The sequence below is a fragment of the Sinocyclocheilus rhinocerous genome, unplaced genomic scaffold (genome assembly GCF_001515625.1).
Source record: "Sinocyclocheilus rhinocerous isolate Xijiao unplaced genomic scaffold, SAMN03320098_v1.1 scaffold11659, whole genome shotgun sequence".
NCBI lineage: Eukaryota > Metazoa > Chordata > Actinopteri > Cypriniformes > Cyprinidae > Sinocyclocheilus > Sinocyclocheilus rhinocerous.
The window spans coordinates 19,626-37,066 of record NW_015661001.1 but is presented as its reverse complement, the minus strand read 5'-3'; the positions used below and the strand labels follow the sequence as shown (position 1 = coordinate 37,066).

Below are 17,441 nucleotides of genomic sequence, written 5' to 3'. Positions count from 1 at the left end.
TGTATGTATGTATGTATGTATGTATGTGTGTGTGTGTGTTTGCACGATTGCTTAATGCCAACAGTTCTAGTATCAGTCTATGTTTTAATAATTCTGTTGTTCATTTATTATAATCAGTGCATATCTTTTTCTCCTTTTCAGACAAAACAATGTTTTTAGTTTACATGCACTTATGCAATGAAATACGTTTGTCTCAGTTGACAGAATGTTGGCAGAATGTTACTTTTCACTGATTCTTGAGATAAGCGACAAAACATGCCCTACACACAAAAGCCCTCTTTGTTAAAAATGAAGAAATTCATCAAAATAAAAATACTTAATATACATATAAAGAAAATCTGTATACTCGGTGCATTCGTTGCTTTTATTTTTAAATAATTTCTTTAGTATTATTTTAAATGCATGCTCTATACTTCTATACATCTGGCATTTTTGCTATGTTTATTAGGACAGCTACCACTGAGGGGGGAAAAAAACAAAATTGCTTCACCGTACAACACGTGGCTAATGTGGAAAAATATTCAATTTTGTCAACTCCATCAGACGTCAGCTCTGTCAGGTTTATGTTTTATGTTTACTTACAAACAACCTGTCACTCACATGAGATCACAGCAATAGCATACCCTGTTGTATTGGACTTCAGAGAGCAAACATGGCAGTTGACCACTGCTTTAGTCATGCAGGTAAGGCACAAATAAAATGTACGTAATTGATGCGGTTTAAAGACTGATCATTTGGATTCACATTAGGAACATTTCTGTTGCTGCTACAGGGCAGCACATAATAATGCACTAAACCTAACATAAGTTTATTGTATTTAAGCTACTGGAGACCCAGAATGAGACATTCACTGGAAGGATTGTTGTATTAAATTAAATAGTTTAAAAACTATTTAGTTGTCTTAATGTGTTGCCTAGTCAATCAGTTGTTGTAACCTCAGTTGGACCTTTGTCAAGCCTTTTGCAAGTCTTTTTGTAAATTTTTAACACAGTCAGATGAAGGTTTCTGTTAATTTTGAAATAAATATTTTATTTTTTCAGTGTATTGTTTTGAAATAGTAAATCATGAACTGAACTACATAATATGTCTGATTTACCAAAGAACATATATGTTTAATATTAAAAAGGAGGGTAGACATTTAGGAATTGGATAATTCGTAATAGTGTGAAAACAGGGAAAAATGTAGAGAATTGTATTTGATCACTTCAGCCTCTTTACTGAACAACATCATTACATAATTGAAGACTTTACATTGTTAATGGATGGATCAAATTAAAATAGCATGCTTTTTAATGCGTCTGACGGAGTTGACACAAATTAAGTTAAAAAGTGAATAAATGTACATTTAAAAAAAAAAAAAATCTGGAAAAACCTGTTCCCTGGAACATGGTTTAGTAGCTGGGGCATTTCTCTACAAATATATCAATTTATAAAAATGAATAATTAATAAGAACTGTTTTGTCCCTTATCTCAAGAATCAGTGTTTTATTTTTATTAATTTTAATATCATTATCACAATAAAAAAAAAAAAAAAAAAAATTCGGGTTAGGGGGATAACTACAAGGTAAAACCTCTTGTTTACGTTGTCCTTATGCACGTCGTCCTGTTAATCTGTAAACCAATAGTGTTTAAGCTTGTATGTAGAACCAGACAGCTTTCGTGAATTGTAAGACCTCTCGACACGCCCCTTTTTGGCACACCCCTACCTTTCGACACGCCCATTTCTCTGACGAGCTGCTATCCTGTCTCCCTTCTGGCGCATCCTCGAACAAGAGGAGGAACAAAAAATACATCTGTACTTGGCTGAACTTTGAATTGGAACAGTACTTGAGCAGCGACTGATGACAGTTCACGAGTCCACAAGAGCACAAGTACAGAGAAGAACGCATATCGAGAAACAGCTGTTGATTAATTTACGTTCAGAAACCACAGCGTGAGACACTTTCAACGAGGAGGACACGGTAAAAATAAATTATATCTCTTATTAGTGTGTTTTGACATAATACTTAAAACATTAAATGATACTTTAGAACTGTACTTTTAAGTTATTTAACCGCTGTTACAAGAAGTAAATTTCCTGTCAGGTGAATTACTGCAATGACAGTTTTAAGTGAGGTCGCCTTAACTGAGGAAAATTTCACTCACAAATCACTCACAATTACCAGTTGTAACCAAGTTCAACTTTCCTCAGTTAAAGTTCCAACATTTGGTGAACTTTATTATTTGAGGAAAGTTAATGTTGAAATTTACTGTCAAATCTCCACAATTAAGACTTGAACGCATGGGTAACTGTACCAGTGTGTTGCTCATCATCAGTTTACAATAAAACATGACATCATGTCTATTATAGTTAAGTATTAATAATATATCTCAGAAAAGTTAGAGATTTGTTTAAAAGGTATTTCAGGTATTCAGTGATTGGTGATTGTGAACGATCACCAAAAAAAAAAAACATTTTCACTTTCTGTTATGTCAAGACACACAATAAGGAAATAAGAACTGGCCGAGAATATGCATGGAATTCAGGACAGAGGTATCAGGTTCTTAATTGCTTTATAACTCACTTTATTAGTTTTTATTACATATTGCTGGAATCTGGAATACCTGATTTTTTAATCGCCTGATAACAACTGGTAAAAACTGATAACAAAGGCTTATCCAGGTAAGTCGGCGCTATATGCTTGCTAGGAACTTTTTTCTTTGTGGAAGCTTTGTGTTTGCTGCGCTAATAAAATATTAAACAATTAATATTTTGTGTGCAAAATTATGTGGCAAGTAGCCATGTAACAAGCAGTATAATGTTCACCCAGACGGTTGTTATCACAAAAAAAACCCTGATCATCCTGTCAAGGTTTATTTTGTGATAACCAGCTGGTTGCCCATTATCCCTTAACTTTAGTGTCTTAAATATTTTTTTCAAATGTAAGTCAGAATGACAAGCATTTTATTTGCCACAACAAAGAAGTAGAATTTTAATATTACAAGAATATTACTGTAAAGATACAGTTGAACAGCATTTTACGATGCACACCTGGTTAAGCACACAATAATAGGGGTCTAACAGAGTATTACATGACACAATTGGTATTAATGTCAAAAGCAATACCAAAAGTCCCTTTGCGTCTATGTGTCTTCAGGCTGTGGAAATAACTATGCACCTATACCATTTTTTTCAAAATCCTGAGTATCAGCCGATGCTGATAATGTTCTGATCCCAGTGCTGTTTTTTTTTTTTTTCACTGTAGAATAGGCGTTTTATAACAGTAACAACTGTGAGTATATGCAATATCGAATTTGGGTCGGTCCTGTCTGACCGATACCCTGTCCAGCAAAAATGGCAGTATCAGAACAGATACTGAATATCGGATAATCTAGAAATAATGAGTTAAAAGTAAAGTAATAGTTAATTACTCTATCCACTGAGGAGATGGATGGCATCAGTAAAGAAGCTGTCATTGTGAGGGGTTAGATAAGTACTAGTCACTGTGCATAGTAATGGTGTAGTAACATCTAATTTTGGTGAAAGAAGTTCTGAAAGTTGACTAGGTTTAGATTTAGGTTTTATAGCACATTATACTGATTAAATAAATATCAACATAATATAATTAATCGTTTGTTTTAACAAACAGGAAGTTAAATGGCCATGGATTCAAATAGCATACATGGTTGGTCAGGTGTTCTTAAAGAGAATATGTTTATGTAAACTGTAAATCCTGTTAGACAGGATCTACACCTTTATAAGCAGGAAGAGTTCAAGTCTCTGGAGTTATGACTTGATACTCAAACATCACTAAGAGGGTGAACACAAGCTAAATATACAGTGAGGTGTCTAGAAAACTAGACTTTATGTTATGTTATGTACATGTTCTTGCACACTTTAAAAAAATCTAAATTAATATTTTTTTCAGAATAATGAACAGCTTCTAGAATAAAAGAGTGTCTCCAAACCTGATGAGTGAGTCACCTGAGCTGTCTGGTGCTCAGAACTATGGGTAAGAAAACAAAGAAAAATATCCGATTTTTCACATCGCTTAATGAGTCTTATTCTTATGTTGCAGTGTATTGATGAATCTGAGAACGGTTCTTCTGTATTTATTCTAGATCACCCTCTGACCATTGTGTTTTTTGGAAACTCTGCTGCAGTCCAGTTTCAACATGACAATTTTCTTCTTGGAGAAATACAACCAAATATTGAAAATGTTGCAATATCCAGGACTGTTCTTTTGCAGATGAAGAAATCAGGATGTCGCGTCTCAGTGATCAACCTGATTGGCTTACATGAAACTGCACTTGATCTGGATGCTCTCACTGATAAACTAGTGAATGAAAATGAAATCATTTCCTTCATCTTTGTTGTGCGACTGGGCCAGTTAACAGATGCTGATAAGATGGGTCTTGAGTGGCTTCAGAGAGTATTTGGTGACAGAGTTCTTCAGTTTGTGATGATTCTCTTCACCTATGAGAGCCAGGAAGAGTCTGACTCTATAATAGATGATCTGAAGAAAAACTCTGCTCTAGAGCGGCTGATTGAGAAATGTGGCGGAAGATATCACACCTGCAGCAAGAACATGAGCAACCAGTCAGAGATGAGAGACCTGATGAACAGGATTGAGCAACTGTTTATTGATAATAAACAGCAGGGCTACACTAGTGAGATGTACACAGCAAAAGACCTGCAAAACAGGACACGTCGAAGTGGTAAGAACACAGATTTGGTTTAATTGATGTTATGTTGGTTCTTTCATATGTTTATTTGCCCCTGACTCTAACACTTCCACCAATTGTATTTGTAACACATATTCAGTTAAGCCAAGATTCAGAATCCAAATCCAGCTTTTAATGAGAAAACGAAAAAAGTTCTCATGCTAGGCAACTAAATAATGTATATCATAAAGTATTGGCTAATAAATGGTTCGATTATACCAGTCTTCAACAAAAAATATTTTAGGCTATTGTTTGTTTTTGTCTGTTTATATATTTTATTTTATATATATTTGATAGAAATATAATATTTCATTATATTTCTCTCTCCTTTTCTGTTCTGTCACAAGACCAACCCACAGTTATCGGAAAGAGTATGGACTGTACCTTGATGACAGAGACAAGGCAGACACATAGGGTAAGTGATGAGTGTAGAGTAAAAATAGAACATGAAAAGGAAGTTAGAAAGAATTCCATGAATGTAGACATTCAGCTTATAGAAATATTTTTTCCTTATATAGTTTCACTTGACATTTTTATTTAGTCACTGGTAAATGTTTTTCAAAGAGTCTTCTTGGTTATTTTTGTCACATTAGCTCAACCGCCCTTTTAGATATTCTTCCTTTATAAAACACTTTATACACAGATATTAAAATTAAATATATGGTTTTGCACCTTTTATCTGTCATATTCAATACTTTCCAAAGACAAGTAAACATGTGCACACATTGTTTATTCACAAGTATAGCTGACATTAAAGTTTCTTGCCAACAATTAGTAAAAGTGTGTAAGAAAACAAAAAAAGTATATTTTTGTAAATTATGTTTTAAGCTAACTGCTTTTAATTATTCTGTATATTTCACAGAGAAACGTAGAGAAGTGTTCATTCGATGGGGCACGATTAGATCGAAACAGAAACGGATGGAGGAAAGAAATAGAGCGTCTATTTCACAGACTTCATCTTGATAACATACACACCTCTAAACTAAGAGCTGCAGATGTTCTTCAACTAACTACACATTCATTACAGTCCCATGAGTCTTGTGCTGATGAGGACCTCATACAGACTTTCCTACAAAAAATACTGATGATGAACTACAGAGCAAGGTACATTAAAACTATAGACACACAACATGATGGGCAACAAAGAAACAATGACTTGGCTGAAGATGAGGAGGATGCTGATATTTTCCGAGAAATATCTTTGATTCCTGAAGAAACAAACGAGAGTGATGCTATCCACCCGATGGATGTTCAGATGGCCGTGTTTCATTGTGCTGATAGTTTTTTAAAGCAGCTGATGGTGACTAAACTGTCTCAGTGTCAGTACGCTCTGCCTCTGCTTGTTCCTGATCCATTCACACAAGAGATTGAGTTTCCTCTCTGGACATTCAGACAAATCAACAAGAGCTGGAAGATGAAAGATGCTAAAAATGAAATAATCAGCAAAATCCAACCAGTCTGGAAGACAGAAACACCTATGGTGACTTTCTTCAGGTTTGACTCTGTATCCTCATCCAAATCTCAGCTGATGAACAGTCTGATCAATGAGAAACACAACACGTTCTTCCACAGGAACTGCCCAGGCAGCAGCAAAACCAGACTACTGATGGATGGAGTGGTGGAGATCGCCTGGTACTGCCCCTCTGGGAAAAACACGGATAAATTCAGTCAGTGTGTTGCTTTCTGTAACCTTCATGGTGATGCAGGAGACAGTGAGAAACAGCTGCAGATCCTCACTGAAATGGCCTCAGTCAATGTTGTTGTTCTACCAAGACTTGACCCGAATGACAAGAACGCAAAAGAGATTCAAAACCTGTACAGGGGCAGAAATCCACTCATTTGTCTTTGTACTGAAGATAAATCTAATGTATCTGTAATAAGGAAAGGAAAATACAAAATTGGACTAAAAGACAGAAATCAGTCTGATTTCTGTTGCTACATTGATCTTTTTTTTTTTTTTTGATGATGATGATGATCAACAACTTCTGACTATGATTCAGTAGGCCTTGTCTTTTTGATACAAGATTCTTCTTCATTGTTACCACATAAAATTAATTTAAGTAAATAGTATGCTTATTTATTCAACAGGGGAGAAGATCAGATAAATGCCAACAAGACAGCAGTCAAAAAATTAAGGATCTAATTAACAGACTTCATCTTGAAGGCAGATATGAGCATAAACTAACAGCTGCAGATGTTCTTCAACTAACCAAACATTCATTATCGTCTCATGAGTCTTGTGCCGAGGAGGACCTCATTCAGACTTTCCTTCAAAAACTACTGATGATGAACTACAGAGCAAGATACCTTATGATTAACAATGAACAGGATTTCACACAACAAAGAAACAATGACTCTTCTGAAGATGAGAGTGATTTTTTTAATGATATGTCTTCACCTTACAAAGCAACAAGCGAATCTGACACTATTCACCCGATGGATGTTCAGATGGCTGTGTTTCATTGTGCTGATAGTTTTTTAAAGCAGCTGATGGTGACTAAACTGTCTCAGTGTCAGTACTCTCTGCCTCTGCTTGTTCCTGATCCATTCACACAAGAGATTGAGTTTCCTCTCTGGACATTCAGGCAAATCAACAAGAGCTGGAAGATGAAAGAGCCCAACAATGAAATCAGTAAAATCCAGCCTGTCTGGAAGGCAGAAACACCTATGGTGTCTTTCTTTAGGTTTGGCTCTGTATCCAAATCTCAGCTGATGAACAATCTAGTTAATGAGAGACACAACACGTTCTTCCACAGGAACTGCCCAGGCAGCAGCAAAACCAGACTACTGATGGATGGAGTGGTGGAGATCGCCTGGTACTGCCCCTCTGGGAAAAACACGGATAAATTCAGTCAGTGTGTTGCTTTCTGTAACCTTCGCTGATGGTGACTAAACTGTCTCAGTGTCAGTACTCTCTGCCTCTGCTTGTTCCTGATCCATTCACACAAGAGATTGAGTTTCCTCTCTGGACATTCAGACAAATCAACAAGAGCTGGAAGATGAAAGATGCTAAAAATGAAATAATCAGCAAAATCCAACCAGTCTGGAAGACAGAAACACCTATGGTGACTTTCTTCAGGTTTGACTCTGTATCCTCATCCAAATCTCAGCTGATGAATAATCTAGTTAATGAGAGACACACCACGTTCTTCCACAGGAACTGCCCAGGCAGCAGCAAAACCAGACTACTGATGGATGGAGTGGTGGAGATCGCCTGGTACTGCCCCTCTGGGAAAAACACGGATAAATTCAGTCAGTGTGTTGCTTTCTGTAACCTTCATGGTGATGCAGGAGACAGTGAGAAACAGCTGCAGATCCTCACTGAAATGGCCTCAGTCAATGTTGTTGTTCTACCAAGACTTGACCCGAATGACAAGAACGCAAAAGAGATTCAAAACCTGTACAGGGGCAGAAATCCACTCATTTGTCTTTGTACTGAAGATAAATCTAATGTATCTGTAATAAGGAAAGGAAAATACAAAATTGGACTAAAAGACAGAAATCAGTCTGATGTATCTGAAGAACTCATAAAAGCTATAAATAAATGTCTCTCATTCTCATCTTCAGAATCATCATCTGTTTTTAGACTTGAAGATGTGTCCAAATACTCAGGTATCAGAGTAGATGAGGATCATGACAATGACTGCAACAGAGGGAAAAAAGCAGCCCAGCATATGATGGTTTTACTGGAGAAAAAAGATCTGACGGAAATCAAAGAATCATTTCTGCCCTGTCAGGGCAAACCGTGGCATCAGTGGTGCGAAAAGAACAAAGAACTACATCGATCACAGGGAAATGAAATAGACATAGAAATAAATCAGAAACAAGACATGAAGAAATTTCGTGAACAGCAGTATAAAAATGGCATTGGTGGTTTCATGAAGTTGTTTATTGCAGAAATAAATTCACAATCTCCAAATGAGAAGATATTTTTTCTTAAATGGCTCACAATCCTCCTGGATGAATATACTTCAGCTGACCTTTCTGCTCTGCATTACAAGTACAATGAAAAATGGTCAAAAGTCAGAGCTGTGCAACAGACGACCAATGAACATGCAGAACTTGAAAGGATATCAAGAGAACTTCAAGCAGCAACCTTTGGCTTGGAGCACATCCTGAGGGAGATCGGTCAGATCTATGAATCGTGTAAATCAGTGAATAAGAACAAAGAAGGTCTGCCATGTCATTTTTCTTCTCTCCCGAGTCTTGCAGCAGAGATGATGATCTCTGGATTTCCACTGGAGCTGATGGATGGAGATGCTGCTCATGTTCCTGTGGTCTGGGTTACTGCTGTTCTACATGAACTCATCAAGAAACTGGGAGACAAGAGAGTGTTTGTGCTGTCAGTTTTAGGCATCCAGAGCTCTGGGAAATCCACCATGCTGAACGCCATGTTTGGACTCCAGTTTGCCGTCAGTGCTGGCAGATGCACCAGAGGAGCTTTCATGCAGCTGGTCAAAGTGTCAGAGGAGATGAAAAAACAGCTGAAGTTTGACTATATTCTGGTTGTTGATACTGAGGGGCTTCGTGCTCTAGAACTATCTGGAAGGTCAACAAGACATCAGGACAATGAATTGGCCACATTTGTTGTTGGTCTTGGTAATTTGACATTGATCAACATCTTTGGAGAAAACCCATCAGAGCTGCAGGACATTCTTCAGATCGTTGTTCAGGCCTTCATGAGGATGAAGAAGGTCAGACTGAATCCCAGCTGCATGTTTGTTCATCAGAACGTTTCAGAAGTCACAGCCGGAGAGAAAAACATGGAGGGAAGAAGACGGCTGCTGCAGACACTGGATGAAATGACAAAACTTGCTGCTAAAGATGAAGTCTATGTTGCAGAATGTTTCAATGATGTCATTACTTTTGATATACAGAAAGATGTGAAATATTTTGCACAGCTGTGGGAGGGAAGTCCACCTATGGCACCACCAAACCCACCATACTGTGAAAACATTCAAGATCTTAAGACAACTTTTTTTAGCCATGCCTCAAAATCACATGGCTTAGAGCTGACACACCTAAAAGGCCGTATTCATGATCTCTGGGAGGCTTTACTGAATGAACGATTTGTGTTCAGCTTCAAAAATGCTCTAGAAATCGCAACATACCGAAAACTGGAGACAGAATACAGCAAGTGGTCCTGGAATCTCCGCAGAACTATGCTGGATATAGAGAACAAACTCTACAACAACATAGAAAATGAAAGAATTGATGAGGTTTCAGAAAGTCATCTTAAAGGAAAACTAAAAGTGAAAAGTGAAGAAGTAGAAAAATCAATGTCAGATTTCTTTGAGAGAGACAAAGATAAAGATATACTGATACAGTGGAAAGCATCATTTCACATCAAAATCAATGAGCTTCAGGAAAACATTGTGAGAGAAACAAAGAGGAAATTAAATGAGATTCTTCAGCAGCGAGATATGAAGAAAAGGATTGATGCTCAAAGGACACGCCATGAAAATACTCTCTTGGAAAAGAGCAAAGAACTTGCAATAAAACTCAAAGACAAAGCCAATGATGAAACAATCCTGAAAAAAGAGTTTGGAAAGTTTTGGAAAGAGTGTGTTAATCAGATTACCACAGAAACTCCTCCAATCAAAGACATTGATGTATTAAAAGACATGAAACAGTTCCTCACTAACTATAAAAGTGTTCCTGTAAATGCATGGAAAACGAGCAGGGATATTTTCTCTGTGCCGAGTTATTCAGATTATGTACAGTTAAAGAAATCCTGTGGAATTACAGAATATGTTAAAAATGCCTTCAGGTCAGCTAAACAGAAGTTTGAGTTTAAAACCCAAATTAGAACATTAGTCAATGACATTGCTCAACATGTAGACAACATGATCATGTCGTATAACATTGCAATGATGGGCTACAACAAAAGCTGCATTCAAGAACTCGCAGATTATATCAAAGACAGAGTAGAAGATTATGGGCAAGGCTCCAGGGACTATGTGTTTACGAAAGAATTTTACATGGATTTGGTCATTTCCATCTGTAAGAGAGAAAAAAAGATAATTACTGACCAGTATACAATGTTCAGGGAAGCCAATGATCCAGTGTTCTACTTTGAAAAGAAGAGCAAAGAGTACTACAGTATTTTCCAGAAATACTGTCAAGGTGCAACATCAGCTGCCATTTTTGGTGAGATCATCTGTCAGAAACTGAAAGAGCCCATTCAAAAGAGTGTCTACAAAGATACAGCCAGAGATTTGACTAATGAAATTCAAACAAAGTGTGACACACTAAATGGAAACAGATCTAAACTAGAGAAACACGTCCTTAAGAATCTGGCAGAACTGGAGGATTTTGGCAAATACATTACATACTTCAACACTCCCAGAGACCACTTAAAGAGTTTTGTCAGAGATGAAGTCAATCAGTACATCACTGATAAGTTTAGAGTCAGTGTTCGCCCCAAGATGAAGGAGAACATTGAACTTCTGCAGCAGAAGGTCATGGCAGCAGCTCACAGAGCGACTACACTCGTCAACACGACCAGTGGAGATGTTCAGAAGTGGCTGAATCATTTCTCACTGCAGCTCTCAGATTTGCTGATATTCTCTGTAAAGGACCTCAATGGAGTGAGTCATGATGGTGTGGATGATTTCAACCTCCTAGAAGATGTGATAAGCGAAGAACTTGGTTCAGTATCATCTGAAATACAACAGAAATTCAGTACAAAGACGTTTCCAGTAAATCTGGAACATAAAGACAGACCAGATGAGATTCTGATTGATCATCTCTGTCAGTGCTGCTGGGTTCAGTGTCCGTTCTGTGCAGCCACCTGCACCAACACAGTAGAAAACCATACTGGTGATCACAGTGTTCCTTTCCATCGAGTGGATGGACTCACTGGAAGCTGTTATGATGAAACAGAGTGTCTCAGTGCAGATTTTTGCACAACTTTAGTGAGAACTAGTAAAATGTTCTATACAGGCCAGTGGTTTCTGTGCAGAGAGTACAGAAAAGCAGGAAATGTTTATACAGAGTGGAACATCACTCCTGACTTCTCAGAGCTGCCGTACTGGAAGTGGTTTGTGTTCAGATTTCAGGAAGATCTGGAAAAACACTTTGAGAAAAAATTCCACATGTGGGATGAGATTTCATATGAATGGAGCCAATACTCAAAAGAGCAAGCTATCGAGAGTTTGGATGAATACATCTAATGACAAATTAAAATGACTCACGTGTAGGTCTTTGATTCATAGGCCACAGTTTGAAACGAGTTTGTGAAATTGAGGGGTTTTTGAGTTGTGAATCTTCAGGATTCTTTTTCTATCTATAAATTACATATATGAATGTTATATGTAAGTTACGTATATAGAAATGTTTGCTCTCTACCCCATTACTTCAAAGCTTTCCAAGCCTAATTTATTATGATTCTTTAAAACTGTGTGAAAACCGATGTGATGTGTGCTGAAACAGTTTCACAACACTTTCTGTCAACAAGTTCTGTTAGCTACTAATGACTATTAATTCTAAATGTTTTTTTTTTAAATAACTGGTTAAAAACATTATTTTATGAATGAATGGAATATATGTGCATGACTGTATTTCATATTATTTTATGTAAAAAAAAATGAATAAATGGTGAGCATAAATTTAAGTGATTGGCCTATATAAAAGTAAATAGGCCTTAAAAACCAAGGAGTCTGCTTGACTATCATAATGTCCTGCAGAGGGCAGCAGAGCTGTTGTAATGATTATGGACCCTTTTCTGGGTTATAGTAGGGTAAATTAATAAAGCTTCTACAAAATAACGATACAATGGTGATAAAACATTAAAAAATAATGAAGCTTCATCCAAAGTTATGTGATGTCATCACATTGAGTCAATAAATGGGGTTTCTTTTGATTTTCTCAGTAAATGATCTTACTAAATCTTGATCTTAGTAAATGTGTTTAATTTCTTTCATAGATCTGTTCATGTGGTCTCAAGCCACAGAGAGTCTAACAAACACCATTAACTTTAGGAGCAGATTTGAATATAACCTGTGATCTCAGTATAGATGAGATTTCCTGGTACAAACTGAAGTTACCGGATCCTTCACACTTAATATATTGTTATTCATCTATTGCACAAAAGCAACATGAACTAATATAATATTTAAACAATTAACAGGTGCAAGCGTATGCAGAGTTTCTATTTCGGCTATAACACGTGTTTGCAGCGTTGAGCAATGCAGTGCTGACATTTGCGTGTTCACGAATCCTCTCATTATAACACACGAATTGTAGACATTATGAAAGATTCATTATGCATATATTTATTGTGTTATAACAGAGATTTGTGAGAATAGCCATGAACTGCATGTCTTTTAGAGATTATAAATGCAGCGCTCTTTGCTGGCATTCTGCCATGCCAAACCATGCACCGCTTGCTTTAGTTAAAAATAACAGTGTTCTGTGAATGTTGATGCTTTAATAACAAATAGCTACTTATCGGGAGCGTATATGCTGGGATTTCATGAATTTCATGGAGAAAAAAGTAACGTAACTAGTAATGTAACTAATTACTAATTACTTTTGAAATAAAGTAATCAGAACAGTAACGTGATTACTTTTAAAAGGAGTAATCAGTAATCAGTAATTTAATTACATTTTCAGAGTAACTTGCCCAACACTGCTTATGATAGCACATATACTAATTAAAATTAATAATTTATTGATAAATTAATAAGTTAATTAAATGTCATTTCATTTGTGATTTGAAAGTCTGATGCCTTGAATAAATTGTCTTTGTAAAATGAAGCAGAACTACTGTTGACAACCACTTTTTCAAATATTGACTCAACAACAAAAAAAAAATAAAGGCCAGACTCGAGACTGATAAACACACAGTGTTGGGAAGGTTACTTTGGAAATGTAATAGGTTACAGATTACAAGTTACCCTATTTAAAATGTAATAGTAACTGTAATTTAATTACAAATTTTTTCTTAGTAACTGTAACTGATTACAGTTACATTTATTTTGTAATTAAATTACGTAACGCCGTTACATGTAACTAGTTACTCCCCAACACTGTAAACACAGGGGTATTTATACAGCTATATTCAATTTAGATGTGAGGTGTAAATATTTGACAACAGGAAATAACTGCAACAGAAAACAGAAAAATAATTGCCTATGAAAGGCTGAAATGTTCACTTGAATGTTTTGAACTGAACATCTTTTGTGTCTTTCCTAAACATCTGTCTGTTTAGACTACAAATCTTTCAAATTTTCCATAATGATCAATTAACTAAATTAGAAAAAAATTATATACATTTAATGAATTATTTATTTGCTTTAAAACAGTCTTTGACACTAAATGTGTAGATCTAGAGATGAAGCAGACAAACTGCAATGCTGCTGTTTCCATTTGAGTCTTAGAGCATTGAGTCTTAGAGTCTCAGTAGAAATGATACATGAATGTATAAAGGTTTTGGAGAATCACTGCACTCGAGACAAAGGTAAGCAACTCTTTTTCATTGGCTGTCAAGTGACCAAACCAGTGGAAAAGGTTTCTGCTTTTGGTTTATTGTTTCAGTGGAGTTTAACCACATGGTTTTTGCTGAAAACAAATAGTTATAATGTATATTATTAATATATATTTATATAATTATAATAAAAAATTTCCATTCCTCCTGCCAGGTCATTTCCAAAGAACCACTTTGCAATCCCATATTTACATGCTAAATCCTGACTGACTGAGCATCGATATGAACGAAAGATTCAGTGATTCATTTATCACTGAATCTTACAATGATGCTTAATGTTTTATTATACTTTTCCCTTACTAATAACAGTGGAAATGTTTGATAGTCAAGACTTTTAAGGTATGTTCCCATAAAGAAACATTTATAATCAATTTCTCATTTTTATGGGAGTAAAAACAGGGCGGTTACTAGCCAGTTTGATGCCCTAGGCGAAATCCCTACCTGTCACGCCCAAAGACTGTTCTGTGTGTTTTGTTTTGTTTCCCTCGTGTTCCATGTTCCCCCTATGACCTAGTTTCTCCCTCATGTCTGATTATGTTCAGTAGTTCCAGGTGTGTCTTGTTATTTCCTTGATTAGTCCCATAATTAAAGCCATGTGTGTTTCCATGTCCAGCGTACGGTATTGTTTGTCTATTCCCTGCTACGTGTGTTCCTTGTTCCATGTTGTTAAATAAATTTACCCCATGACCTAGTTTCTCCCTCATGTCTCATTATGTTCATTATTTCCAGGTGTGTCTTGTTAATTCCTTGATTAGTCCCATAATTTAAGCCCTGTGTGTTTCCATGTCCAGCATCCGGTATTGTTCGTCTATTCCCTGCTACGTGTGTTCCTTGTTCCATGGTGTTAAATAAATCTATATTTGTTCTGGATTCCCTCCGTCTCCTCGCTCCAACACAGCAGCAGATCGTGACAGAATACTGGACCAACAAAAGTAAGTGGCGCCCCTTCTCCCCGTTTTGTTTCCCCGGTTTTTTTTTTTTAGTCTTTTGTTTTCTTGTTTCTCCCCGCGGCTATGGATGTAGCCGCTCGGTTCTACGCCCTAGCCCGTAGGGATCTCCCCTTCATTGAGTACGCCCGGGAATTCTGCGGAAACTATCAACTCGCTGTTCTGGATCGGGGCAAAATACTACCACCCCGTTGACCTCCCAGACACCACAGGACTAAGCTGGAGGGAAGGGATCCTCCGGTGTCTGGAGAGCGTCCGGCCCCGATCCAGAACCAGTCCGCTGTCAAGCCCGCCGGCCGCTCCGAAGTCACGTCCACCAGCCAAGCCCGCTGGCCGCTCAGCTCTCAAGCTCGCCGTCCGTTCAGAAGACAAGTCCGCTGGCCACTTCAAGGATAAGCCCGCCGGCCGCTTCACTCTCAAGCCCGTCGGCCATTCCTAGGACAAGCCCACCGGCCAGTTCACTCCCAAGCCCTCAGCTGACAGCAGCCCAATCCTTAACCCCAAATCAAGGGAGGAATCTGAGGAGGAGGTGACTGTTGGCTCGAGCCTATGAGTCCGCTCTAGTGTCGGCTCCAGCCCCTGAGCCCGCTCCAGTGTTGTCTCCAGCCCCTGAGTCCACTCCAGAAAGGGCTCCAGTCCCCACGTCCAGCCCAAGAAGGGCTCCAGTTCCCACGTCCAGCCCAAGGAGGGCTCCTGTTCCCCCGTCCAGCCCAGAGAGGGCCACAGATACCGAGTAAAGCCCAGAGAGGGCTCCTGCTCTAAAATCTAGCCCAGAGAGGGCTCCTGTCTCCACGTCAAGCCCAGAGAGGGCTCCAGTCCCCAAATCCAGCCCAGAGAGGGCTCCAGTTTCTGAGTTTAGCCCAGAGAGGGCTCCTGCTCCAAAATCGAGCCCAGAGAGGGCTCCAGTTCCCGAATCCAGCCCAGATAGGGCTCCAGTGCCCGCTCCTCCACACCCCTCGATGTTATGTGGTGCAAGGTCACGCCTTCCGGAGGGGGGCGTAATGTCACGACCAAGGACTGTTCTGTGTGTTTTGTTTTGTTTCCCTCATGTTCCATGTTCCCTCCTATGACCTAGTTTCTCCCTCATGTCTGATTATGTTCATTAGTTCCAGGTGTGTCTTGTTATATCCTTGATTAGTCCCATAATTTAAGCCCTGTGTGTTTCCATGTCCAGCATCCGGTATTGTTCGTCTATTCCCTGCTACGTGTGTTCCTTGTTCCATGGTGTTAAATAAATCTATATTTGTTCTGGATTCCCTCCGTCTCCTCGCTCCAACACAGCAGCAGATCGTGACATTATCAGCGCCCCCCATCCCCCATTCCACTCCCAAAAAAGATAATTTAATATTACATATAAAATAACATAAAACTGATTATGTAAACACTCAAATCTTAAATAACAACACTGATACATTTCCAATTTATATTTGTATATAGGTTATAAATATATAATTTCTTTTCAGACATCAGTTTCTTGTCACATTCAAATTGGTTGTCATAGTAACGACACTAATTTGTGGAGATTCAGTGCATTGTGAGCTCCACAAATATGAAAGCTTTATTTGTAAATTGACTGTTAAGATAAAAAGTTTGCACAATTTATTATCTGTAATACCATTATAGTCACTGGATGCCTGTATAGCGCTAAGTAACAATCTCTAGTTGCTAAGAAATTGTCATCACACATAAATTAATTTGGATACATGTTTAGATATTATCAATGGCTACTTTTTGTCTTTATCTGTTTTTTGTTCAATTGTTTTGTCGTTGTTGTGTCAGTTATTGCATTATTATTTCAGTCAAACCTATAAAACCCTTTGTTACCCCAAACTACATATAAAAGCCTGATAAGTGGCATAAAAGTAATCAGAATGCAGCTACTTGTTCCTTTGTTACTCATTGACGCTTGAACTTCCCCTTTAAATAATGTGACGCTCTGCCCTCTATGTGTATGCCGATGCTCCCATTGGGCACTGTTGGAAGCAAATTAATTGATTCAGCATTTCGACACTTCCATAAGGATGCATTAAATTCGACAAAGTTTTTTAATAAAGGATGGTATTGATCTTGTGAATTAGTGAATTTTACTACACCAATATTTTTTTTAAATTGGCTGTTAAAGTTTAATATGGGAATATTACACGACACACTGATCCTTTAACAATGCATTGGCCTATTGGACTAATTTCACAACATGATTTCTCGACTGCCACAAATACTGTACTGCTTAAACAAAATACTGATTTTGTGCACTTTTTACTGTACCAATATTTTAAATTGGCCTTTGAACTTAGCTTTAT

General features: G+C 37.6%; 1 protein-coding gene and 1 pseudogene across 1 annotated transcript in view; one reads left to right on the top strand and one right to left on the bottom strand.

Annotated features, from left to right (window-relative positions):
- The window catches only part of LOC107726172 (interferon-induced very large GTPase 1-like), a 14,923-nt gene extending 3,044 nt beyond the window's left edge, over nucleotides 1-11,879 (top strand). The window contains exons 4-7 of the mRNA XM_016535692.1: nucleotides 4,059-4,698; nucleotides 5,052-5,119; nucleotides 5,567-6,198; nucleotides 7,784-11,879. Coding sequence (XP_016391178.1) covers nucleotides 4,059-4,698; nucleotides 5,052-5,119; nucleotides 5,567-6,198; nucleotides 7,784-11,879 — 5,436 coding nt within the window. The remainder of the gene's footprint in view (nucleotides 1-4,058; nucleotides 4,699-5,051; nucleotides 5,120-5,566; nucleotides 6,199-7,783) is intronic.
- Nucleotides 11,880-12,637: 758 nt separating this feature from the next.
- The window catches only part of LOC107726171 (uncharacterized), an 8,416-nt pseudogene continuing 3,612 nt past the window's right edge, over nucleotides 12,638-17,441 (bottom strand).